Raw genomic sequence first — 26,817 nt, forward strand, 5'->3', positions numbered from 1 at the left:
TGCTGCTAATGGAGTTGGAGAGCTGGGAATATGTGTTGTGCCACTGGAGGGGTACCTGGATTCTTTGGGATTGCAAGATTAATTGCACTGAATTTATGAGATAAATGTTTGTGAGAATTTATTAGAGATAAGAGGTTTTAACAAAACTGACAATATAGTAAAGCTAGAACTAGAACCAAAAACATATGTTTCAGAGGGCTACAAATAAATCATGAGTGCACAGTACAACACCTGCTCTCTCCTTTCAGGATTCACCCTTCCGTATAGTTTTCCCCAGATTCTCAAGCCAATGGGTGCAAATGCTTTTGCCTGTACGGGCCACTCCTCCAGCCTAATTTTCCTCTGTTCCCCCTCGCCAAACTGTTGATATCAGGTGTATCGCTGCTGATGAGTGGGTCCTTGGATCCACAGGCCCTCTGGGTCCAAGTCCCCACCAGGCTACGTGGCCTACTGCATTTTACACCCAGGAGAACAAAGCCCACACAGCTACACCGAGGCTGCACGGCTCTAGTCAACAGTATCGTGCACATCAGCAGGTGACCTCCTACTCAGCCCATGACCCTGCTCCTGGGTAACAACGTGCCCATTAACAAATTCTTCTGAGGAGAATTCCAGCACACGTATTTATGGTTTGAGTCTGTGGTGTCACTTTTCCTTTGTCTGGTCTTATTAATCGCGGGCTCTTTGGGGTGCCCCCAGTGTACTCCAGAGCTGCACCATCCAGCATCCCATGCTTGTCTGTGCAACCTGTCCGAAGGCAACCACGGCCATGAACCAACTTTCCCAGTTATTTTACAGGTCTAATACAATTTCATTCATCTTTGCTATCTACTATGCCACTACGTAGGGGCAAAGATCAACATCAGCAGCTGTGCAATGAAGAAATCCAGACACGCTGACCACAGAATATTTTATTTAGTGAGCTTATAGAAGTGCAGTTTATCAGTATTACTTTAGCATAAATATTGCAAGCTATTTATGCATCTTCCTGAAGGTACCTGGCTATGTGGAATATGCTACATATAAATAAATGCTATTGCAAACATTGAATCACACAGGAAGATAAATAAATTAGTTTCCTGGGCTCATTAAAACTGAAAGCTAAAGTTTTTATGGCAAGATGAAAAGAATTGCTCAGCACAGTTATATACGGCTTATGAAAAGAGTATTTCCTTCTTGTCATGCTAATTGAGATGACATGTAAACAGATTTACTACTTTTCTTCAAGCATTTACTTAGTTTGAATCCTTTTTTCCTTTAAAGCTAGCATAGTCACTTGTGTGATATATTTCTCTAACCCGGTAAAAGACCTCTAAATCAAGAGGTAATTATTTATAGCAACAGCTTGACCTTTTACTAATTGGGAAGGAAAATGTTGCATAACAAGTGACAGTTCTCATGAGTGTTCAGTACTGCTGATTAAAATCATTTTGGCTTTTGACTTTAAATCGTAGTTGTGTTAAGTTGTGTTAAGTTGTGTTTAAGCTCTGTTTAAATTATGTGTATATGTGTGCATGTGTGAGAACGTGTGAGATTTGCGCTCCCCATTATCGGGCAGCAAACTGAAACCAAAGCACTGTTTCACACAACTTATAATTACGTCCTAAAACCTCTTGCAAAGGACTTCCTTTCACAGCCTGTTCAGGCAACTGGACACTGCTAGGAAGGAGTCGCTGACTGTCGGTACCTGTCAGCAAATGCCTTACTGAGCACAGCAGCAAATTTCCTAAAAACTTGTAACAACAGGAGCAGAAACCAGAGATGGAACAAGCGACATGCCTGAGCACTAAGGATGAGATGCATCTCAAGTTTTTTTTTTTTTTGTTATTCAACATCAATTCTGTGGTAGTGCCTAGAGGCTGGTACTTTGGGCCTCATTGCACCAGATACCATAAATACTGTGAATATGACAGCTGCTCTAAAGAGAATGGAAAGCCGAGCTATGGGTCCCATAGGCGGTACAAAGACAACGTGCCATTGCTTCCCCAGCAATACCCTCTGCACCCTTGGGTGCAGGAGGGTGACATTCGTCAGCCTAACACAGAGCAGACTGGAAGTCGTGGAAGAACTGGCTCTTTGCGGGGTTATGCACGATTGCATGTAGCAGTAAACAACAGCCAGAGACGTAATAAATGACGTAAAACATTTTTTAGCAGATTTGAATACTGTTTAAATATAAACATTGCAAATGAAGATCTCTTACTGAGAGAAAATAAAATTGGATGCAAAAATACACCAATGATATACGCCTATCTATGGATATACAGCCAAAGGCTAGGAATAGAAACTCAAGTGTGGTATAAACAAGGAACATTAAAAGTGGCATGGTTTACATATGCATATAACATTACATGGTTTGCACAGTCATTATGCATCTTCCTTCTGGACTAACTTTCTACAAACAGATACAGAAGCTGAAATAAAGAAAAACAAAGAGAAAAGTCCTCAGCTAAACACAATCTCATTTTGGCAAGTAATTCCCTTCCTGTAAAAACAATACGTAGTTTCAAAACAGACACCCATTCATGTTTTCACATCTAATCCATCTCACAGGAACAGGGGAAAGAGCAACCGAGGTGATATGTACAGAGAGCTCAAAACATTTTAATGGAATCCGGTACTAGTTAACCCCCGCTGAGGCCCCTGGGCAATGCCCCATGTGTGATGGTTGTGAAGCCAGGGCTGCGGCCAACCCCAAATCCTTGGAGCTGCTGTGCCCAGCAGGACTACAGGAATCCAAGGCTGTCTGAACTACAGCTCCTCTCCAGTCCCTCAAATGGGGCTTCATCTGTATTTTGTCTTTGTATTTTTTCCCTCCCAGAAAAGAGCTCTCTCCTCAAGAGTGACCAAGCAATGTGGGAGGTGTCCCTAGGATAACTGGGGAGCTGGCAAAACAGCCTTTGCAGCACTCTGGTGAGGTAGTCAGATGGAAGCGTATCAGGCCAATTTCCAAATGGAGAAAGTGGCAGCACATTCCCAAGACCTTGGAGGGAGTCTGTGGCCAGTGCAAGGAGCAATCCTTGGCAGTGAGGCATCAAGTTATGTTCCCATGGCTGGATCTCACCTTCTCACAGTTGTTCATGGAAAATGACGCTTTCTGTAGAGATGCTGAGCACCAAGTTAGAATAAAATACTTTCCGTAGGAAAATATGGCAGTGAACGCTATGCATAGCATTGCTCCAAGGGACTGTCTCCATCCCTGCCCCTGGGGGGCTTTCACTAGCTTAGCTATACCATCCTGTACAGTAAGGATGCCAAGGGCTGCCTTTGGCCTAGGACACATTTATATTAGAGAACAACGGTGCACTTGGAGGTGAGGATGCCGTGCTATCTGCCAAGTAGTTCAGGATGCTTTTTAGTTCACCACGTGTCAAATTCGCCTTGATGTGCAGGAAAGCTTCAAGGTGCCTTTTGCTGTTGAAGAGATATTGGCAGGTGTTAACTTCTGCAGCTTTCTGCATCAGCAAATTGGTCCTTACAGCCAGGCTGAGAGCTACCCTGAGGGCCCGAGTGCTGACACCAACTTGGCATCTGGTTAATTATCTTTTGGAGGCACCAGGTCTATCCCGGGAGCTTTGGGGGTAGGACAGGGAATCTCCAAGGCAAAGGAGGGAATAAGCCCCAAATATAGAACATTTTTTTTTAAAAAAGGGCAGTTTTTGGTTTTGTCTAATGGTGTTGGAATTATTATGGCTTGGCAGGTGGGCCCCCACCCCTTCTGCCTGGGGCAAGGTAAGGACATTATAAGCTTTGGGAAATAAACATTTAGGGAAAACAGCATGGAAGGAGACATACCCACCTAAAAGGGCATTGGTTACTTACTTGGCAGTCATCTAGTAGGGATGAGTATTACCTCACTATATCAGAACTTAGGGTATGTGCATCTCATTCACTTCAATATTTAACTGTTCCAAGGCTCAGATAAAATTCTGTATTAATATTTGCAAATCTGATACAGCTTCTCTTACCGAATGTCTGGGTACACTGTGGCAAGTGTTGCAACTTCAATTTTAATAGCACCCGAATCTTGAAGTCGGATTATTTCAGCGAGTTTGGGGAGTGCAGAATTCAACCATGAGGCTTGAGATCCCTGCCAGAGAAGAAAGAAGTCAGAGTGGCCTTGTACGGGCCAGCAGAGGCCCAAGGCCTCCACACAGCCCCAGGAACTGTGTTTAACTGGTAGTGCTGCGGGGGCAGTTTCTGATGATGTGTCCTGATGAGTGGAGAAGGATGCAAGAGAGATTTTATAAGCCCTGTTGTTTTGAATGGCAGTTCTAGCTAGGGCCCTCCCCAGCCGGCCTTGAAGAAGCTAGGTGAGTTGGTCTGTTATTTTTAATCTTCTCCTACAGCTGGGGAGGAGTTCACTTTTAACTTAAGGTTGAGGCCTCCGCATTCACCTGGACAGACCCTCTCTTCCCTTCACTCACAAAACATTTACCCTCATGTTACCCTTCCCCCAGGTATCCGTGCTGGCTGCAGCCTCAGGGGATGCATGACAGAGACGTGCAAGATAATGCACCTAACAAGTGCCTGCTTTCTCCCAGAGCTGGATACAACCCTGTCTTTAGCTTTTAGATAGTGCCAAAATCCTTTTGCTGTCAACCCTGATAAAAGCTCCACTTGGACCCTAGCTGTTGGATACTCCTGTGAGATGGGGCCTTAGCCTCCTGCCCACACTGACTCTAGCTTAGACTTGCTATTCCTTCTCCTGTGAAATGTGTGTGGGGTGGGGGAAGATGAGGCTTGGCTTAGTTTTTTCATCAAGAAAATTTAAAGACATGAAAGGAGGAAGATGATTTCAGAGGACACAACGGGCTAAGATGAAGGAAACCCTTGCATTCCAGATATTCCCAAGATGGCCTTTCTACCCCTTGTTTGACCTAAAAGTGGAAAAGTAAAGGACAATCAAGAGTGATGGGAAAGAGTCAAAAACCAGCCTCCATGCAAGTTGTACTGAAACCAGAGAAGCTCAGTATTTGGCTAATTCCTGCATCCCTTTTTATATACATTTGTGAAAGGAAGCAAACCTTACAAGAGCAAGGAGGAGGGGATCAGTGCTCTGCCTCTGGAGGAGAGCAGGCTGTTGGTGTGGGAACCTCCCTCTCCACAGGCTTGGCACTGGGAAAGCTCTTTCTGTCTAGTGTTTTTCCAGCAAATTAAACCACATTGGAAAGGTCAAAGAGAGGCTGCAGAAAATCTCTTCCTCTGTTTCCCTCGGTGTGTGAGCGCGGAGGCAGGGAGCACTCACGTACATTGCTGGTGCAGAAGGCTTCCAGGGCAGCAGCGTTCTTGGAGATGTTTTGTGCCAGGTTTTGATGTTGCACTGGGCTTTTCAGGCTGACTCTTCTCTTCAGCAGCCTCACAATGTACTCTTTAACCAAATGGACATGGACTTTTTCTACAATAGCCTGTTGGAAAGGAAACAGCATTTAGTTTACTGGGGCCATATGCACAGAAGGGTATGCCTGGATGCAGGAATATCAGCATTCACCTGGAAGATAGTCAGGGGATAGGGGTGCATGGAAGAAAGTGCTGCAGAGTGGTTTGGAGGAGAGTGGAGGTTTGGAGGAGTGCCCCTTGCCAGCTCCATGGCCTGCTGTGCTGCTGGGTGGATGTGGAATTGGGAATACACCATCTAGGAACGGACTCCATCTATGCATCCAGGGGACTGGAGGCTGGTAGGATGTTCTCTGTGTGGGGCCAGAGGGGCACAGGAGGCAGGGGAGCCCACAGAGGAAAGGCAAGATGGAAAAGGAAAATATTTCTGAGCTTCTGATGTGCAATAGCCTAATGGGTAATATAATGTAACTTGATCAGATACTGTTTTGATGGGTAATAAAGAAATGCAGCATGGGCATTTGGGATAAGTATAGGGAGAGAGTGGATTGTCCACCCAGCTTTTCTTGGGAGCATGATTAATTGTGTAGATGGATCCTTGCTTGGACCCAAATCATTGAATCCAAATCCTTGCTGGTGACTACACTTGGGGAACTGCACTGAGGCCCAGCTTCCCTACAGCTTGTTAAGGGGCATCTTAGATCCTGAAAATTTCTTTGTACTCAAAGCAATGAAGTGTGGGAATTTTCAAATATTGTTTTCTTCTGGGAAACTGAGAAAACTGAGAAAACTGAGAAAAGTTCTATGTGTTACAGAAGAAGCAACAGTACTCCAGAGAAAAGGGAATTCATTCTGATCCTCCTCTTCTCTCTAATACACAAAACACCACTATTCTAATTCAACTCCTAAAAAGACACATTCAGGAAAGCAAACATTTTTAATGTGGTGATGTTTCACATATGTTCCGGTAGCATTAAAATATGTAGTTGTTGCTAAGTTATTTGGGATTTTCCCCTATTACATCCATGTCCTCCAGTCCTTAGGGCAATCAAAATAGCTTAATACAAAATTGTGTGCTTCAGAATTGCCAAATCAAACCCATACATGAATAAAAACATATTTTGTCTGCCTTTTTTCTACGGTAGGGGAATTTTTCTCTGCTTTTGCACTGTAGCAGAATTACATGTCTGCCTTTGCTGGAAAAGACTAACATTCATATGGATAATCTGGGTAAAATGCATGTGAATCACACTAAATTATTAAAAAAAACACTTGTGAAGACTATCTGACAGCATGAGGGCTTGGCAGCTCAAACCAGGTCAAGGTATCTTGAGTTGCAGAGGATCAGAGTTGAAAACCCCAGGTTAGATTCCTAAAACTGCTCCTGTATTTCTCTGTGCCTTACCTTGTAAGAAGGGTCATTTAGGCTCTGGAAGTCTGAAATATATTTTCCTGTTGTTTTAATGATTGCATTCATAATTTCATCACTGGAATCCCACTTGTTTTCTGTAAACTTCTTATAAATTGGCTAAAAAAAGTGAAAATCTGATGAGTTTCCTCAAAGTAAGCCCTATGTGCACATGCAATTAGCATTCTTATATGTGTTATATATGTCTATGCAGACACGGCACCTTCAGCTCTGCAAACAGTTGTTGGAGCAGGACGTCAAAGCCGCTGTTTTCAATGTCACTGAGTGTGCTGAGAATACTGGCTTTGTTATCATCCTTTTCAGCTATGTTTTTCTCTGTGTAGTTTCTGAAAGGAAATATCAACAAGGTCAGCATAATTTGTTTCCAAATCTCAGGGAAAAAAAAAAGGGGGAGAGAGAAAGAAAGAGAAATTCAGAGAAACTTAAGTAATCTCTTCCTTTAACTTAAAATGACATGACTTCTAAAGTCGACACAACCCTGGCCCTGGCGATCCTGCATGTGATAACTGCGAGTGCTGTCACCCCACAGAGGACCTGAGGACTGTGCAGGCTCATTGCTGAGCTGCTGGGAGCATCTCTCGTGCTGCAGACATGGGTAGCTGGCCAAGGCGAGCCAGGGCATGGAGGGGCCGGACTCCAAGCCTTCCTCTGCCAGTAGAGTGAGCCTCCTCTTCCCGCTCTGCAACATCTGCATGCGATGAGCTCCTGAGCACAGTAAGGAGCTTTCCTTTAGAACTCTTACCTAAAATGTTGGCAGTTGTTAACGTTTGCCATCAGGATAGGCTTGTAGAACTTCTGCTTCTTGCTCTTCTCTTTGAATTCCTCGAAAGCGTCCTTGTAGCTAGAGGGGAGATGGGAAGAGGAGGGTGAGCAACTTCTCATCAGTTCCCCCAGAATGCTTTCATGGAATCACAGAATGTTTGAGGTTGGCAGGGACCTCTAGACATCATCTATTCCAACCCTCCTGCTCGAGTAGGGTCACCTAGTGCACTCTTACCATACCTTCTCAGAAAGGTGGCCAGCTCCCTTGACAGACAAGGTGCTATCTCTTCACCCAACGCAGCGCTGAGATCATCAGCTCGCTTCTGCCCTCCATAGACATTCTAGTAAGCAAAAAAAGCACAGTTTCAAATGCCTCACACTCCCAAAAGGCAATTCTGGAGCTACAATTCTTCCATTTGTCTTTGCACCGTGGATGGAGAGGATGGGTTCAGTGGGCTGCATAGACAAGACCGTGAATCCACTGGCATTTACAAAGTACTGCCACATCACGATGAGGGGATTATGTAAGATTTCCCAAGATATTTCCTTGTCTACCTTTTAATGAGAGAGGTAGGGTATCCCAAACTGACTGCAATTCGTCTCAAATGCTAAACACATATAGGGTGCAATTCTCTTTTCATAACAAAAGGTCACATTACCTGGATAGCAAGTATTGCTAATTCACTGTGAAAATGGCCATCAAGTTTTTCGGGTTCTTGATCTCCTTTCCATCTTTGGATTTCCATTTCTAAACACCTACCTAGACAATTTTTGACAGCAGCCTTTAGGGAAGAAAGAACAACAGCATTTACCACAAATGGGATATAACAGTTCCTGCCTTCTGTTTGTGCAGACTGTTTTTCTCAGCCACCTATCATTTGTCTGGCTCAGTAGACCTTTTTCCTCTGTCCCAGCAGACTCTCTGTTAAGAGATGCCTCTGTCGGACTCAGAGGTACTTAATTTAAATAAACAAAACCCAAATCTCCTGCAAATGTGCGAGCTCTGCACTTCTGCCTGTCAGCTCTCTTCCTGTGTGGATGGAAGAAGAGCTTTACTTTTCGTGTTGTGACACCTCCCAGTCTCACTTGAGTTTGTTGAGGACCAGATTTACTTTATTTGCATTTACTAGAATCTCCAGGTTGCCCCAGGCAGGGTCAAGAGGAGGTAGGTGTGTTTTGAGGCATCACTACACTCCAATATGGCCATGAGAAAGGCATCTGTGGTGGTTTCAACCTCATCACTTCATAGCCCAGCAGAGCAGCAAGGACATAGGACATCACATCATTGCTGACTGAATAGAATATTTCAAAGTAGCAGCTCTTACATCTCTCTCTCCCATCTACAAGCTATATTAAACTAGATTTAAACATGGAATTTCTAATTTTCCAGGGTTTTAGCCTGAAGTTTTGAGGCATCTAAAATATTAAGCTTTGAGAATATTGTAAGGTCACTTCTTGTGTTCATTAATGGAAGAGTCCAAAAATTATAGAAACTATGATCCTCTGCAAACAGGTGATTTTTCATCAATGCGATGGATTTGCAAGGTGTGACTGTACACATTTGCACTCTCCTAAGGTCTGGGTATGATTTGTTCCTGGCGTGGCTGCAAAGGCCAGAAGTAATACTGAATCCATCGTCTGTAAGAATGAGTTTTAGCCCCCTCTGGGGCCATAACAGTCAGCTGGAAAGTTACCCATAAAGATTTGTAGTTTGATTTCCACCTCCCTTCCTGACACAAGGTTTACAAGAACAGAGTAATTATTTTCTGATGTCCCCAAGGACATGAGCCTGGGTTAGCCCAAAGGCAGCAGGGAGCTCATTCTGCAAGTCCAGTCTAGCAGAAGGCTGCTTTGTCTTCCAAAAAGAAACAAAAACATTCTTGCCTTTTTTTTTTTTTGTCTGTCCAGAAGGGCAAGGGGACTACACAGACAGCAGAGAATTGTGCATTCAGGACAAGTTTGAGCTGCTCTGTGGGTTGAGAGTCACGCAAGAGCAGGCAAGGGAGAAGGGGGCCCTGAACAGATTCTCACCTCTTCACTGCCAAGGTATTTCTTTTCAAGCTCTTTGACCAGACTTGATGGCAAAAGGCTTCCAAGCTTAACTTTTCCCAGCTCCTCTGCTAAAACACGATCTTTTCTTATGTCACTGGAATGAAAAAGCCAAATGGTCACATTTTCCAGGGGCAATGTAATTCAAGACAACTGTTGATGCAAATGAGCAATACTTTTAGAGGACATCAGTGAAAACCAGATGGAAAAGTACATTGTCCTTAGTCAAGACAGGGCTTGCAAGAGAGGAAACTGTGCTGGAAGTGAGGGTGGGAGCCTGAGCAAGCCCAGAGAAGAGTCACGCATCGCACTCCAGTGGCAATGGGGGGTTCAGAGCAATGGGAGGGAGCAACAACCCCCAGGATGCCTTTCCTTATTGATAGTGGCTTCACTGACATGGGCTTCTTATGGCGCAAGTGTGAGGAAGGAGTGGGTGGTTGTACATTTAACATCCTGCTGTTATTTCCCCATGCAATGTTGGCTGACCTGGATGCTGTGGAGGTGTTTTGGGGAAAAACTGGTGGCACAGAGCAGACCATGAAGGGCTCTGCCAACCATGGAGGAGTTCAGGCCAAAGCTCAAGAGAGGATTACTTGGAAATTGCTTATCCCAACTGAGCTGCATGGAATAATTTCGAGTATTGCCTGATTTCTATGTTTACGGGTGATCCACCTGATTGTGAATATACTGCTGTACTTCCCAGACATGGGCTGTTCTCAAGGCAAACGCTGGAATCTCAAGCAGGTCTTTGTGCCCCTGAGCCCTTCCTTCCTTCTTACTTCTTCTCTTTTTTATCCAGATCATTGAGAGAGAGGCTCCTTGAATGTACAAGTAGACATCTGGATGCTGCTTCTAGGAACAGGCTGAGAAATAGCCACTGACCTGGCCAATTCTGTCCCAAGGACAATACTGCAATCCTCGGGTTAGGTTCCGCTCAGCGTAGCTACTGTTTTCCAAACATGCTCTAGGCCAAATATTTCCTTACCCTGGTGTGATAGGAGGAAACTCTGTGATGTATGATGTATGTGGCTATGTAACTGAGTAAGGGCTTTTCCTCCTGAGAACCACGGCCTTATGCACTTAAGAACTAAAAGTTCTTGCTGCTCCCAGAAGAAAGTCACCCTCCAACTTGTACAAGGGGATCCTTTGGCCAGGAGATTTCTGAGCAAAGGGTGTTGCCTTTTGCAGTGCATCATGATCCCCCCAGATAATTATATGAGTGCGTCAGGTTTTTTTTCTTTTCTTTTTGAACATTGCAGATATAAATAACTCAGTTTTCTCAGAATGTCAAGGCATGACTTCACTGACTACAGAATGATGATTCTGCTACTAAAATATTGTCCAATTTGCAATTAGCTCATTGACTTCCTGAACTAGAGCAAAACATCGGCTCTGCAGAAAATCCAGGATCAAAGCTCATTATCTACTGACAGTGGAACAAGAGGAAAATAAGCTCAGGCAAAGGTTTAATGGCCTTTAAACAGCGTAAGAAACACTGCACACATATCTACAGATTTTCATATCAGAAATGAGACACCTTAATTTTACATCCAGTATATTAAGCAACAGCAATATTTTTCATTTTTACAACATACAGTAGTGTTATGGCTGAAAAGCAGCCCTTGTTTGATATGTCCTATTACAGGGATCCACTCTTTGGTCTTTTTATCCCACAGAAAGTACAGCCCGTGAATAATGCCTAAGCAAACTCCCTTGTCCCCAGGATAATTACTTCTCAGATTGTTATTTATTGGCTCCAACAGGCCAGAAAGCTTAAGTTTCTAAGTTTTCTAAGAATGAGTTCAGGTCCGCAAATTTCTGGACCTGTCCAAGTTATCCCACAAGTGAAGCTCTAACCATCTGCATGTATGACAACTGCTCAGAAGCCTGCTTGATGTTGGGAGACATTGGTTTAAAGAATAACAGTCTGAATAAAATGTCTTCCAACCACCATGCCTAGCTGCTGTAAATCTGCACAACACCTAGCTGCACTGAAGTGCAACTCATAAATCAAGAAAATGTGTAGCTTTTGCAGCCGGTGAAGCTGTTGCTCGCCAGAGATAAACATGAATGTAAAAGTGTCACTTACTTTGGATAAATGTTGTGCACCCATGAAAGGAGAAGGTAAATATCCTTGTCTTCCAGCTGAGATTCAGCAGTTTTCTTCAGCTGGGAAGCAAAATAATTGTGGTAGAATTCTGCATATGTGCCGCACACGTTAAAGTCAGGAGGATAAAGCTGCTTAATGCGCTGCACTACTACTGTCAAATCCTCTTTCATTGTCCTCCCCATGTGCAGGAGATTTTGGCCAGCTGTAGAGAGGTTCTCAGTTGTTGGAGTACGATGGGTATCTTTCATTCGAGTCTCTACAGACTCCTTCACTGTAGCCATCCAAATCTCCTTCCATTTTCTAGGTCTAGATTGCCTGTTTTGGTCAAGTGGATCCTCTGACAAGTAATTCTGATCTTCTTTCTCCAGTTCTTTTAATGCATCTACTGCTTGCTGCAATAAATCTGGTTTTACTGCTGCTAGAAGTATAGATTCTTTCAAGATGTCAAAGACTTTGCTCTTCAGAATTTCATAGATGGCTTCGATGTCTTGCTGTCTGATTTTCAACTCCTCATCACTTCTGACAGAAAGACTCTTTTCTAGGACAATCAGGTGCTGGGAAGCATCAGAAAACTTATTCTCTTCAATGAGTTCCATGATTTGTTTTACTGGGGAAAAAAAGAACAACCTTTCTTTACTTAATATCAAAGCTTTACATTTCTGTTTTATATAAAATGATGGCTCTGGATTACTGTTTTCTTTATGCTTATGTTTCCATAATGCTAATATATATAATTGTTACTTACAGCAGAGCAGATGGAGAGAAAAAATCTCCAGGGAATGTCTCCAGACACTGGAGCAGTTGCCTGCATTGCCATTAAAGAAGGCCTGTGAGGACAGTGCGTTTGCTCATTGCCTTCCCTGCTAGTAACCACAGGAATTTGGTGCATGGACCGAGGAAAGCAGAGCAAAATAGCTAAAATAACTGGCATGTGGATCACTTGTATTGAAAGAAGAGTCCTCAGGATTTATTAACAGCATTTTTATCATGGAAGTGGCTTTTGGGGGTTATGACTAAGAGAAAAGGCTGGTTAGCACAGATAAACTCTGTGGTAATATGCTGCAGTTCTGAACACAGGGGAAAAATATTTTAATCTTCTTTATTTATGGTATTTCTATGATTAGGGCCAAAACAGAATTATTCGGTATCATCTTGAAGACAATAGGGTTGCAGCAAAATGAGGATAATCCAAACCAACTTACATTAACATTTGCCAAATATAACAAAGCAATAGGTAATACATAATTATTCCAAAGTATTGAAAGAAATTGTACATTCAATTCAAGTCCAGGTCTATCACAGTGAAGAAGACATTAGCATCTACCAAATGTGATATCTAAACTTCAAGACCTCAGATAATAAGCAAAGTTTTAGAAAAAAAAATGTACGTGGGAAGAGTAATATAACTAAATAACAAGTTCTAGAGGAAATACCACATGGGTTTTCCAGAAGTGGGTTGACATGACATAACCTGTGAAATTTTTGGATGACTCATTTAATGGGCAAGATAGATACAACTGAGCTATCCTATCAGACCTACAACCTGTCAGTTCCTATGATGTGATCTGGGAAATTATTAGCTAACAGGAGAAATTATGGCCCCAAATCAGTTTTTGTTATGTTTGCAAGAATGGGGGGTATCTATTAAAACCCGTAGGTGCAGAAGGGTTACATTAATCATAGAACTAATCTTACTTAGTATTCACCTTTGTGACTGCAAAACAAAAGCTGGGTGTGCCCTGTTGACAGCTGCTGATCACACAGAATTCAGTGTTTTTATCGAAACTCAGGGCTTGTTGTGTTATACAGGATATACGCTTGATGAGTGGGTGGACTGAAATTTAATAGCACAAAGCACAATACGCAAATGTAATAGGATAAAAGTTACCCAGCAACAGGTAAGATTTTCTGCTGCAAGCTGTACATGTACTAGTTGGAAATGAAGGAGGAAGAAAGTGCCTCCACCACAAGCTGATGGTGAAAATGTCAGAAATGATTCCAAGACATATCCACAGAGAGATAGCCAGCAAAGACAGCAAAATGGAAACTTTGCTGCGTCAGGTGTTGGTGACATCCTACCTGCAAGATTTTCTAAATTCGGAGTGCTTCATTTCGAAAAAGAGACAGTGGAAATGGCACAGTGTAGTGGTCAGAACAAAGGCAAAAAGAGGCTATCTTGAGGAGGCTTTGTCATTTAGCTGACAAAAATAGAGACTGAGGAGGATAAATACATCCCTTGGAATATATGCACAGAAAAGCACCGGTTATGGTTGGTACAAGCAGACATAGATCTAAATCAGCCAGGAATAGGCTTGTCTAGAATGGAAATATTTTGTGCTAAAACAATGAGTCTTTGGGACAGCATTCCGGTAAAGGAGGTACAAACAGAAACTGGACTTAGGATAAACTATGGCTTGCTGTGTCTGTGAACAGGCAATATGGATCACCTGAAGGGGCAAGTGAGGCTTGGGTGAACCACAGAGTTCTGCACAGCTCTTGGTTTCCATGGACAGGTGTTTCTCTATCTTTCTATGTCCCCTGGTATCAGAGGAGCAAGTAAGACTCATTTTGGACAGAAGACATGCAAAGCTGCTGTTCCTTGGTGAAGGTGACAAAGAACAGCCTAGTGACCAAGGATTTGAGGTCACCATCCCTCAGTTCATGTATCCCTAGACTCTTTGAGGAAGACAAGTCTTCTCTACCTTATGCAGCTGTTCTATGGATAACTACATCTTCAGGGTGTTAGAAAGGAAGATCCAACACTTACTGCTGAGTGGCTTGGAGTCCTTCTTCTTCTTAAGAGCACTCTTAAGGATTCCTATCAGTCCTTTCTTCCCCTTTTCAGGAATCTCCCCAGAAGAGGCACAGCTCCCATTGCTTGCGATGGAAGATGTACGTGAGTGTCTGCAGGTTGCCTCTTGCTTTTCACTTGTTTTTACATAACTTTTGGACCAGTCTTCAGGGCAAACTGAAACTTGCCCAGATATGGATGTTGAAGGATTTCCAAGTTGCCTATTTTCCTCAATGCAATCCTTTGAGTCTTTGCGTATTCCAATAGGACCACTTTGGAGAAAGGGTAGCATTTTCATCATTTCTTTTTTCCTGTAAATTTCAGAAAGAATTGGTCAGATCATAACGATTAGCATAAGATCTACTATGGCACAATGTATAAAGACAAATTCCAATTTGGAAAAAGAAAGTTTCTGTTATAGGATCTCAGTGTACAGGGAGTTCTTGAGCACATATGGCAAACACTCCGTTCTGCAGCAGAGCTCCCAAGCAAAGTATCTTCAGATGATTGAGAGGATGGAGCAGCTCTCTCTAGGTTAATAAATGACATAAAAGAACATTGATGTGTGATCTAAAGGATGATTCAGAATTGCTTGGTTGAAAACTATAGACTATCTGGATACAGGAGAGCAGAGATCTTCCAGAGACTGCTGTGGAAGTTAGGAAGTGACCATAAGTCATAAGTGAGGCAGTGCACACAAATAGGCAGCCTGTGTCTATTCAAAGCAAATCCCATAATTTTATACAGCCTCAGAGTCTCTAATCTCTCTCAGGGCCACTTTTCCCTGATCTTTGCTCATCTGGCTGTAGGTTTGTTTGTGGAAGCAACCACATAGCTCCTCACGCACCGAGTTTTCAAATACAGCATGAAACAGAGACCAGTCTGCTAAGCCAAGTATGCCACAGCCTTCTCCAAGGAATTAGTTCTGCTGAGCAAAGCCTTGCTGGTTTACCTCTGCTCCCATTTAAACCGATGAGAAATTGCTCAGCCTTACTCAGTTCAGCTCCTGTCGTATAGGAGGAAGGGCAGGAGCGTCGGAGGCAGAGCCTCCTAAACCAGAAGACTTCAGAGTGACACAAGCAATTTTCTCATCTCCTTTGCTAAAATGCCAGGCTTTGCTGTGAGCCTGGCCTGTGCAGAAAGCAAATTCTTGTAAAGCTGGGAGTGCTAGTGCAGAAGCTGGTGCATGTCCCGAGCTGAGCAGGAAACACAGATGGGGCAACAGCACTGGGCGGGTTCAGCCCAGAGACTATCCTGACAGGACTCTCCTTCACCACCAAGCCTCCTGCATGCCCCAGCATGCTCCTGCACTACAAATAGCTAACAATAAATATATTCGTTATGCCATTTACATTTAGAAATTATTTATATATTAATATTCAGCATACAATGTATTCTTACAGGTTTGCATTTACCTTATAGTTAAATTATAACAGCAGTTATTATTCTTATCATTTATTATAAACAAAAAAAGTGTATCACAGTTTATAATCCTTGTTGCAACAATGCTTTTTTAAAGTGGCTCTCTGGAAAAACGAATCAGCATGAAGAACTCTCAGCCAAGTTTTGGCTTACTCATTGCACAAGAATAGTGGAATTAGTGTGTAAATAAAGGAAGAACTTGGTTTCAGTTATGAAGCTACAGAGTGGAGATCTTCAAATCCCCTTCCAAGATTATGCTGCTAATAAGCATCCTGTTGATATAAAGTGTCCTCCTTATTTCTGGAAAAGTGGTCACAAAACCCTGGCTCTTTGTTTAAGTTGAGAGCTTTGGAGTATAAAGTTAGTTGAAGCAACCAGAGGGTAAAGGGACCTACTTCAGCCTGGCATCATTAAAAATTACACCTTCTCTAGGAAGACACTGAGATGGCTGACCTTGGTCAGAGTGCAAAGTTAAATTAAGGTTCTGCTCTCACTGAATGACTTAATGGTGGCTGCGGAGAGCTTAGGTAGTTGTTCAGTGGAGTGCTCCATTTTCACTCCAGTGCTGGGGTTTCATGGGAACAGAAGAAAGGAGAACCTGGACAGCAGCACCTCCTGGGAAGTGGTGTGAGTCATGTCTGCAACAACAGATCCAGTTCTTCACTTTATCAGAACTAACATGGAGATGAAAAGGAGAATGAAATATATCACTGCATCAGGGATTCTGTAGAAAGGTTCAGGTCTAAATTTTTCTTTTATCTTATATTTTATCTTATTATATCCTATCTTATATTTATCTTCTCTTTTATTTAACTTCCCAGCCTGCAACTCCTAATGCTATTGTGCATCTAGATTAATTCCCCCAAATTCCTTCCTTCTTGTTTGTCATAAGGCTGCTAATCAGTAGTGACACTCACTTTTGACCAGCTGAAGCACTAGGCCAGCATTCATCATTGCCACTGCTGCTTTCTGCATGTTTGCATCTGCAGCTGGAAGCACCAATAAAACCCAGTGACCAGATTTTTCTTAAAATGGAGCCATGGTCACTTATGGCAAGGTGTACCAGCCCTCTACACTCATTTTCTTTATTTTGTTCAAGCACTTGGTGCAAGAAAGGCCCAGCAAGTAGAAGGCAGCACCATTTACTGCAGGAGAGTCCTCCTACACAGCCCTGCTTCTTGCTTGCCTCCCAGAGCATCTGCTTGCTGCCTCTGTGGTAGCTGCATATACCCAAAGACCACATTTGGACCAGATTGCAAAAGGCTGTTCTTAAAGATTTAAGTCCTGCTCAAGAGCAAAATCTTGTTAAAATGTAGGGGTACTTAATTATTTTAGCAGTTAATGCTTGGAGAAATGCAGAACCATTTCCCAGAAACAGAGCTCATTTTCTGCTCTCGGGTACTTAAACAATTTGAGATCATGACTAGACAGATTCTGGCCATTCATCATCTTCATTAATTTTATTTAATAATAATAAAAGTCCTGCTATTCGTAGCTTATTGTAGGAGAGATCCAATTATTTTTGACAGAGCACGTTCATCATAGGGGTTTTAACCAGATCAGCAGCAGAGCACATCTAGCATCCCCTGCTCTTCTGCTCTGCGTCAAAGCCCCATGCAACAAGGACAACCCGGCTATTGAGTCAGGAGGGGAAGCTGTGGGTGCTGGGGCTGCCTCGCTCTGCAGGTGACATCCCTGAAAGGGAGGGCATCGCTTCGCACGTCTCCATGCTGGAGCTCTCCTGGGGTGGGCAGCAAGGGCAAGCGTGATGAAGTGATGAGTGAAGTGTATCAGAGGCAAGGATGGAAAGACAAAACCTGGGGCTGTGAGCAGTGAAGCTTTCTCTTTTAATAATTCGCCATAAAGAGGTCTTCACCTAAGCCACATACTTAGGAATGAGCTCATTCCTTAATGGTGGATCATGGTATGTCAGAAGAGCACCCAAGGGAAGAAATTTAATAATAACATATTCTGCAATCTTCGCTGGTCTTTTCCTTGACTCCTTTTTTTTTTTTTTCTTAAGATGTTGCCAGTTTTATCAGAAATTTGTTTGGATTTTTATTCTTTTCCGGCCCACTGACATTCTAGATCACAAGGATTTGTGTTTCTCTTGTTCTAACAGAATACCCGTTCTCCCTCGTTCTTTTATTTTAGCAATTTACTCTTTGCGTTTCTATGAGTCTTTTCTTCCCCCTGTGATCCTGTGGAAGTGATGCAGTCCCTATCCACCTGAGAGACCTGCACCAGCTCATGCAACCTGTTGAACCAATAGAGCAGTGCATGTAGCTATGTGGCTGCTTAGAGATTAGTTTATTTTGGACTACGCAATGGCAATCTCAATAATCTACTAATAAATCAAAATAGAGGGTCTACTAAGATGCCAATTCTGGTCTGTCAAACTGTCCCAACCATTCCAGGTTGGAAGTGTTTGGTTTTTTCCTACCCGTTTTTGTTAACTGGTTTGGGTGATGGACAGAGAGCCCCATGAGGGTGGGAGCTCCTCCTTTGATTCTGACCAGAAAATCACGGTCCATAGATCAAGTGGCATATCAACATCCTCCCTTTTGTGCACAGCCCATTTCATACCTGCAAGCTCTGCTCCCTGAAAAAGATTTCCATTTGAGTTTTGGGGAAGGTCATCATGAGTTTCAAGGTGACCTTGTTGACTCTTGCTCCTGGCTCTGCCTACTTGCCCATGACTCTCTGCAAGATGAGGTCCTGCATCACTTTCTGCCCCAACTGAGTACTGAAACTCCCTGATTTCAGGGAAAACTGAACAACTGCAGCCTTCTAGTTTATCTGTGACTGAAACACTAGTCGGCTGTGAGAGATCCAAAGAGATCTTGTATCATTTGTCTCAGGAACAGCCACATAGTCACCTAAATATTCACCTAAATATGTGCGTTTGCTCCCTGAGTAAACTGCACAACTCGGTCCTGCTTCTTTGCTGCTATTACCTGGCTGGCAAATTTAGTCCTAAGGAGGGGGCACCTACCCATGTTATGAGCCCACCCACAGCTGGCAGCACATAAAATACTTATTGAAAGGGCTGAGGATTCCCGGGTGCCTTAGTCACTTTAAAATGGGGGCTTGGTTTCCCTAAATTACTTAAGCACCATGAAAATAGTCCTGTAAACTGGTGTCTCCTGTAAGCAGTGAGAATTTTTCAAGTAGCAAAAGAGAAAATCTGGTATGCATATTACTATTGCAAAAACACAATAGCAATCATGAGGCGAAAATATAGTATATATTACCCTAGCTTTGAAACTATGTGGTGTGTTTTCAAACAACCACTGGCACTGAAAGAAAAACAAGTTGTTACTGTCTAGGACTTGGGTTTAATGTTATTATTCCGAAAGCCACATCCTGCACTCAGGCTTTTGCAGGGTTTAAAAAGAAAGGGTTGCTGATGCATTAGCAAATCCAAACCTAATTTTTCCAACGAGTCATATTTCAGTTTGAAACTATATCTGAAGTGATGAGCCCGAAAGTCTCATGGCAGAGGACAGGGCACTGAATGCTTTCGAAAATGACTTCTCCATGCTTCCTGCTGAGATCCTGGCAGTGATGGAGAGGGAACGAGCTGGATCAACCAGCAACTCTAATCACTGAAGATCTATTCCTTCCTTTGCAGAGACCTCAAGAAGTCTTACATTAAACATGCTGAGGATGCTGACTCTGAACTTGAAACCAGTCTTCACTGAACGCCCTGGGAAGGGATGCAGCGGATGTGGGGCACCTGCCTAGGGCTGCAAGGGAATTACAGAGAGGCTCTTGCGTATTCTGGGAAGAGGTAGCTCCAAGGTGCAGAAATGACTCCAAGCAGGACTTCCCTGTCTTCCCATTGTATCCACAAAACCTTGGGCGGAGCAGAGCAACAGCTCATCCCAGCAGTGCATAGCACACAGGCATTGTCTGGAGCGTGGGTACCAGGCTTTGAAAGGGTGCTTTGCTAAAGCAGGTGGGTCAAGTATATCATAACCTAGTGTTTATCCCATGATTTGGAAGAAAATAATTTCCTTATTAAGGGGGACAAATCCAGGAGAGGAGGGGCCAGGAAATGCTAAACTTAATCTAGATCCTGATGTCAGGATCTAGGGGATCTTTCATGCTGGTGTCCCATGTCCAGACAGAGGAGAAAGGGGGAGAGCGAAACAGCAGACACTCCTTGCACTTTGTGTTCATGCCCTGAAATCTGGGGAACGAGGGACAGAAATTGGACACAGCTGTCGTAACGCAATTGCCAGACACACATTCTTGTGGTCCCCAGCCCTAGGACATAGCTGGAGCTGTTGCCCTTCTCCTTGTTGCTGGGACAGCAGTTTGATTTATTCTCTATTTTCGTCATTACAAGTTAGGGCTCAAATCTGTCCCTTTGTAGGAGAGTATGTCCCTCAGCACTTTCCACTTACTGTTTCTGTGTCCTGTGTAAGAAAGAGCCTTCACCCTAGCCAGCCTTGAGACAAGTGAGAGAGGAGAGAGAAGCAGAGAGGGGCAGCAGGGCGGGAGAGGAAGGAAAGGCACCTGTCCCATGGCAGGGAGGGCAAAGCTTCGCAGCATAGGCAGGGGGCACAAGGACTTACTCTGTGCGACGGGTCCTGGACACGCTGCCGAGGCTGAGTCAGGCTGCGCTGCTGGCTGAGCTGCTGGCTGCTCTCTGCTGCTCCGGATACCTCAGGCAGAGATGATATTAGGGGAGGGAGCGGAGGCGGAGACGCAGGGAGCCTGTGGTTGGAAACTCCGCCTGTGCTTCCCACTCCAAAAACGGGCTCAGGCCCAGGGGAAGCGAGAAATCCCCTTGGATGCGGAAGAAGTTCCCCTCAGCAAGATGCTGGCAAGTCACGGTGCTGATGCCATCTGTCTCATACACATCCCAGTGTTGGAGCTGAGCCGGAGAGTTACTGCCCAAAGGACTGTCCGATGGGTACGGGGATGCCTGGCGCGGTCATTCCATGGATGGTGTGAGCCTGGCATGTCCAGCGCTGAGCTTGGATTGGCTGGGTGGCTTCTGAAGCATCACAGTCACAGTGATGGCCAGGCAGGATTCTCCGAGGTCACCACAGTCCATGTCCTCGTTTGGAGCACATGCTCCCACCTGGGCACTTGCTGCAGGGTATGTGGATCAGGACCTCTGTGGTGCTTACATGAGATGCTCTGAAATTCAGGCTCTGAAATTCAGTCTCTGAAACCTCAGGGCATCAGGGACAGAGGGCGCAGGGGCGATGCAAGAACACTGCTTGTGGAGCACAGCATTGCCGCAGGCTGCAAGGATGCAGCGCATGTCAGGGAGCACAGTGCTGGGGTGCCTGGGCCAGGACCTCATCATACACAGGATCCTGCATCACTCCCAGGCAAAGCAGCCCTCCTGGAGCAGGACTCACTGGTCTGTGGACTCAAGGGGACAGCAGCACCATCTATTTATGCATGTAGACAGTTTCTGCATGTCTGTGCCATTTCAGCAGGCATCCTGCTACCCTGGGACTGCTGATTTCCTCTTTGGGACCCAAAGGACCATAGAAAAAGAAATGCTCCCACCCCAAAACAATTACCGAAATTACTTGCAGGAAGTGCAAGCAGAGCTTTGACCAAGTCGGAAAAATACGAGACATCCGGTCGCAGGAAAACACCGGTTCATCTCAGAGCAGGCTGTGGGCTGAGCGCCGCAGAGGGTCCCTCTGAGATCGCTGTGGTTGGGTGCCAGCGGCAGGTGGCTGGGACCTGCCTTGGTCATGCGACAGAAGTGCTGAAGGTCACGGGAAACACAACAGGGTGGTTTACCCGGGAGCCCCGGGCTGCAGGGTGCAGAGAGTCTGCAGGGCAGCCACAAGTCTGCTGCTGCACTTGGGACCGAGCAGATCTCCAAATCTCGCCAGGATAGGTGTCTGAACAGGATGATTTAGGTGGGGTATTAAATACTTCCACATAGTGGGATCTGTTGCTGGGCCTCATCCTGAGTAACGTAACTTCAGCAAGGTCAGGGCAGTCCTGCCAGCAGATGGGAGCAGGAAACCTCGTCACCCATCACCTCCTTTCCTAGGGTGCATGTGACACCTTGTCATCACACCTCAGCGCTTCAGCGTCACGGTTCAGGTATCTCTATTTACCAGAAACCAACTTACCACTGCAATCCTCCTGCTGATGCACGAGGCCATGGCATGGCTAGCCCGGTTTCCAAGATAGTTATCAGTTATTACTTTCTTACCCAATTTTGCATAGTGATTAGCTGATTTGAACCAGGCTTCACCTATTCTAGTACCGTATGTGATTTTTTCTGTCTTTTATAACCACTCAGAATATTCTATATAGGACTACACTGATAGCTCTCTGATAAACTCTGTTTATTGTTTATCTATCTAGTAAGTTACCTTAAGCCTGGGATTGTGAGAAATCTCATTTTTTAAACTTGTTTCCGCAACATACAGGATATATTTTTCAGACACAATCTTTACTTAAATGCAAGAATTACCTCAAAGAATTTTAGCTTAAATTTGCAGATGCTTCCTTAAAACTGAACAGCAAACTCTCATGGGATCATGCACCTCTTCTGTATCCAGCACCGAAGATTTCCCAGCAGTGCTAATATCCGAATTGAATGGGCAGGAGCCTACAAGGTGGGTATTTTTATAGCAAAAACATCTTCTGAAACCTGTGCACTAGGGAATGTGTGATTTAACATATCTGTAATAATGAACATATAAACAAGACAGTTGATAAACACATTATTTTGTAATGACTTTTGAATGTCCTCTTTCAGCATGCTGGAGAATTACTGTCTTTCTATGCTAACTACTTGTGTGTCAAAAAGCAGATCCTTATGGGTGCAAAACCTTTCTTCCTGGAGTCTGTCCAGTCTGTCTGTCTGCTCATTCACTGATGGGTATTTGAGATTTGTTGAAGCGTGTTTTAATTACCTTACTCACCCAACAGGAGAAGTATTATTTCACCTGTGGGATTTCCCATGGGCTGAGCTAATCTAAGCCCCATGCAAATCCAGCTGCACAAGCCTCACTAGCAGGGAGGTGATGTGCACATGTGCATCCCGCTGGCCGCGAGGCACCACATCCCAGGTGAGCACACACCCCCCGGCACCCGCCGGTGGGATTTGGAAACTGGTGCCAGGAACTGGGAGGGAAGGCAAGGGAACCCAACCTGAAGCAGACCTTGGGAGAGCTGGAAAATGCTCCCGGTGTGGGGCTGGGCTGGAAAGGGGCTGGGGTGAGGCCCAGCTCTCCCCAGGGCCTGGGCAGTGGAACAGGCAGCAGCCTGTGGTGGGATGGGGTGGATGTGGCGACCAGGATGCCACATATCACCCTGTGGTGACCGGAGCAGATGAGTGCATGCCACTGAGTGGAGGAGCCAACAGACGCCCATCTTTCTATAGTATTTTAGTGGCTTCTTGAGATGGAGGCAGGTGCAAGTGTTGAGTCTGGCTTCTCCAGTGATTGAGAGACCAAAATATGCCCCAAGCAAAGAACGAAGCTTCCAGGCACTGAGCCCCTGGAGAGTCTCTCTGTCTTTTTTTTTTTTTTTATGAGAGAAAGCATTTTCTTCTGCTGCTGCCCCCAAGGTAAGGAGTAAAGGGAGGCTGCTCCTCGCTGGATGCATCAGGAAAGCCAGCTTTCTGCCCTGGAGGGGTGCTGCCACTGCTTGTAGACAACTCCTTCACTGCTTCAAATGTTCACCACATGTGGAGACCCCTCTTCTGTTTCTGCTCAGTGAGGGCCGGGGGACTTTGACATATGTGGGTCAGTGCAAACAGGATAACAGAGGAGAATTTGGGCTCCTCATGATCTTGGAAGGGTAAAGAGGCCATGCAATCAGAAAGTTTTTGGGTGGGCTCGTGTTTGAGACAGCAGGAGGTTGCTGGATGTTCCACACATCTTCCTCTTATTTCATTAACAGCTTCCCTGGAGCAACTTTGTTTTCATTTGTGCCTTGGCACGCCTGACAGATATGCATCTGCATTGAACTTTTTATCAGTGGGCTCATGTTAAGCTATATTGTTTTAAGTACAAGACCCTTTGTCTTTCAGAATGATCACAAAAATGCACCAAGGGGTAGACTTCTACTATCTTTGAAGCCAACTCTTGGAATTCTTTAATAAAGCTTCTTGTCTAAGTGTTTTTTGCAGTAGATGAAGAGTAGAATTCTCGCTCACATCTGCAGTAGTTCAGTCTGAGATAAAAGGGACCATCAAGTTGGTAATTCCAGGCTATGTAACATCCTACTCATCAAAAGCAACACCTAAACTCAACACTGGAACGTCAAATAGAATCATAGAATCATAGAATGCTTAGGGTTGGAAAGGACCTCTAGAGATCATCTAGTCCAACCCCCCTGCACACACAGGGTCACCTAAAGCACGTGGCACAGGACTGCGTCCAAGCGGGTTTTGAAGATCTCCAGAGAAGGAGACTCCACAACCTCTCTGGGCAGCCTGTTCCAGTGCTCTGTCACCCCCACTGTTAAGAAATTTTTCCTTAAGTTCCTGTGGAACTTTTGGTGCTTCAGTTTGTGGCCATTGCCTCTAGTTCTGTCAGTGGCCACCCCTGAAAAGAGACCAGCACCATCCCCTGCACTCCCTCCCTTGAGGTACTTATAGACACTGATCAGGTTCCCTCTCAGCCTTCTCTTCTCCAGGCTGAAATAATATGAAAAATGAAATAATGAAAATGTGAAATAATATGAAAAAGAAGTTAAGCTCCTCCAGTATCAAAGGACTCATTCGAACTTGCATTCTCAGATTAAAAAAAAAAAAAAAAAAAAGGTCCTTGTTCCTGCTCCTCTCTGCAAAATCCTATGTCTTTTCCCCCATGATCCCTATTCCCCCCAAAAAAGCCCATCCTTGTGCTGAACAGGCAGGTTGATGAGTTCAGGTGCTGTTGAATCTAGATGTGAAAGTCAAGCAAGATGATAGCCTTCACCAAGTATGTTTACCAACACCAGCCACCATGACATTGTACCCTCATCCTTCTGGTGAATACGCGGTGTTTTTACCTACGTCTGCCCAAGTGAGGTTAGTGTTTGAGGTTTGACCTGAAGCAGAGTTGTGATCTGATGACTTCAAAAATTTGAACACCTTTTGAGAACTTCGTTACCAATGGCATAAACCTCATGTGATCAAGTATGGGGATAGCTCTGCCACCTCTATCTGGATCTGAGTTTAAATTTCCATGCAAAGCTTTTCTGATTCTGACCTCTGCCAATATCAAAACTCCTGCATGAGTATATTGAACAAGGAATTTCCTAAATTTCTGTCAAAGGAGAGGCTTAAAGACAAACATTGTCTTACATCTTCACCCTGATATTTCTTCTTGAGGAGTGGTCCATATCTGAGGCTGATGATGCTGTCACCATGAGATTCATGGCAGAGGAGGCTCTCATATCTGAGGCAGTTCTGGCATCCTAGCCCTGGTATCTATGAGGGAGGTGAGCATTTTTGAGGTTGCTCTAGGACCCTCCCTTGATACAGGGATAGGAGGAGAGTTTCCATCTGGGCCCAGCTGTCTCTGATGCTTTTACAGCCCGCAGGAGAGAGAGATCATTTGTTGGAAGGGGGGTCCACATGCTGCGGCGGCCCTGACAACCGGACGTTCCTGGTTTGCTATTCCTGGCACCTCTGCGGAAAGGCTTCTTAGCCTGGGACACATTGCTCAGCCCCTCTGTGACCTCCTCTGCTTGTGTGCGAAAGGGGGGTAGTGATATTTTTCTTCCATAACAACCTGTTTGCAGACGAGCACTGTTAAAATGTGTGATGTGGTGATTTGGGGAGGAGCTATGAACGCTGAGGAAAGGGTGTAGCTTTCCTGTTTTCACCAGTGTGGTTTGACTCAAGGAACTGCAAGTGTTTTTTTTCCCAATCTGGAAGCGCAGTCATCTCAGCACAACTCGCTCCAAAATAGAAGGGAGCTGGTGCTTCCTTCCTTCCAGCTCTAATGGGGAAGAGAAGGGCATGTGTCATGGTTATAGCGCTGGGGAGGCTCATGAGGACAAGATGCTTAGAGTAGCTGTGCAAGGGCACAAGGCTGTGACAGCCTGCAGGGCCATGACTGCTTGTATCACAGATAGTTTGGCAAACAGCACTGCTTAGGGGAAGCTTCAGAGATCCTCTAAGAAAAAAGCACTGTATTTTGTAGCAACTCATTTTTAAAATATTCAAGCCCTTTCTATCCCAGTGTTCTTCCTTGATTTTTCCCCAGCCTACTCTTGCTTCTTTATATATCACTGCTGCTCTGTTTGCGCTGTCCTGATGCCCACGCTAGGCAGGAAGAGCAGGCCCGCACACGGTGATCAGCGCTGTGTAGAGCTAGGGAAGCACGGGTGCATGTGTGTGCGTGCTCCCAAGCTCCAGGGATTTTGTCCTGTCTGCAATTCCAGCATGCGGCACTACTGCAATGTGGAGGGGTCCCTAAGAAGTTGGCTCTTCAACCTCGATCCCTCAGAGGTCAGAGCATCCAGGGGCAGCAGGATGGGCAGTGGGAACCATGACATAAGCTAAGCAGCAAGAAAACTATGCAAGAAACCACCACCTTAGCTCCCTGAGATGTCAGAGCTCTCCTCAGAGCAATCTGGGGCTCCCAAATGTTGCTAAGCCTATCAGGGCACAGTCTGTCCCTCATCTTCACATTGCTCCGCTGTGCTGCCCTGCGCTTGTCTCTGTGCCAGGGCTCCGCGATGCAACTTCAAATATTGAGGAAAACCTGGGATGAGACCAACAGCTACATTGGGTGCCTGTAAGTCAACTGATTTTCAAGAGCTGTCTCAAAACAAGTCTCTGCAGCCCGCCCACGTGCTGCTTGAGGCAGCCCAGCTGCCATGTGAAACCCGGCAGCTCCAAAGCTGCTCTGAGTGCAGCAGCCGGAGCCGGCTCAGCTGTGTCCATGGAGCTGCTTCCATACCTGCTGCCCACTGATGCAG

At 44.8% G+C, this 26,817-nt stretch overlaps 1 protein-coding gene across 1 annotated transcript; it reads right to left on the bottom strand.

Annotated features, from left to right (window-relative positions):
* Positions 1–2,874: 2,874 nt before the first annotated feature.
* LOC104566178 (tumor necrosis factor alpha-induced protein 2) lies at positions 2,875–14,782 on the bottom strand. The gene is made up of 11 exons (XM_010212939.2): positions 14,455–14,782; positions 11,667–12,294; positions 9,560–9,674; positions 8,188–8,310; positions 7,769–7,869; positions 7,509–7,607; positions 6,969–7,092; positions 6,743–6,865; positions 5,253–5,408; positions 3,969–4,090; positions 2,875–3,414 (listed from the first exon to the last, which is right to left on the bottom strand). Exons 1-11 carry the CDS (start codon positions 14,777–14,779, stop codon positions 3,273–3,275), a joined length of 2,058 nt encoding a protein of 685 aa, XP_010211241.2. The 5' UTR covers positions 14,780–14,782; the 3' UTR covers positions 2,875–3,272.
* Positions 14,783–26,817: the final 12,035 nt, after the last annotated feature.

Source organism: Tinamus guttatus, unplaced genomic scaffold (assembly GCF_059628265.1).
Source record: "Tinamus guttatus ecotype Peru unplaced genomic scaffold, ASM5962826v1 Tinamus_guttatus_pri_ptg000048l, whole genome shotgun sequence".
NCBI lineage: Eukaryota > Metazoa > Chordata > Aves > Tinamiformes > Tinamidae > Tinamus > Tinamus guttatus.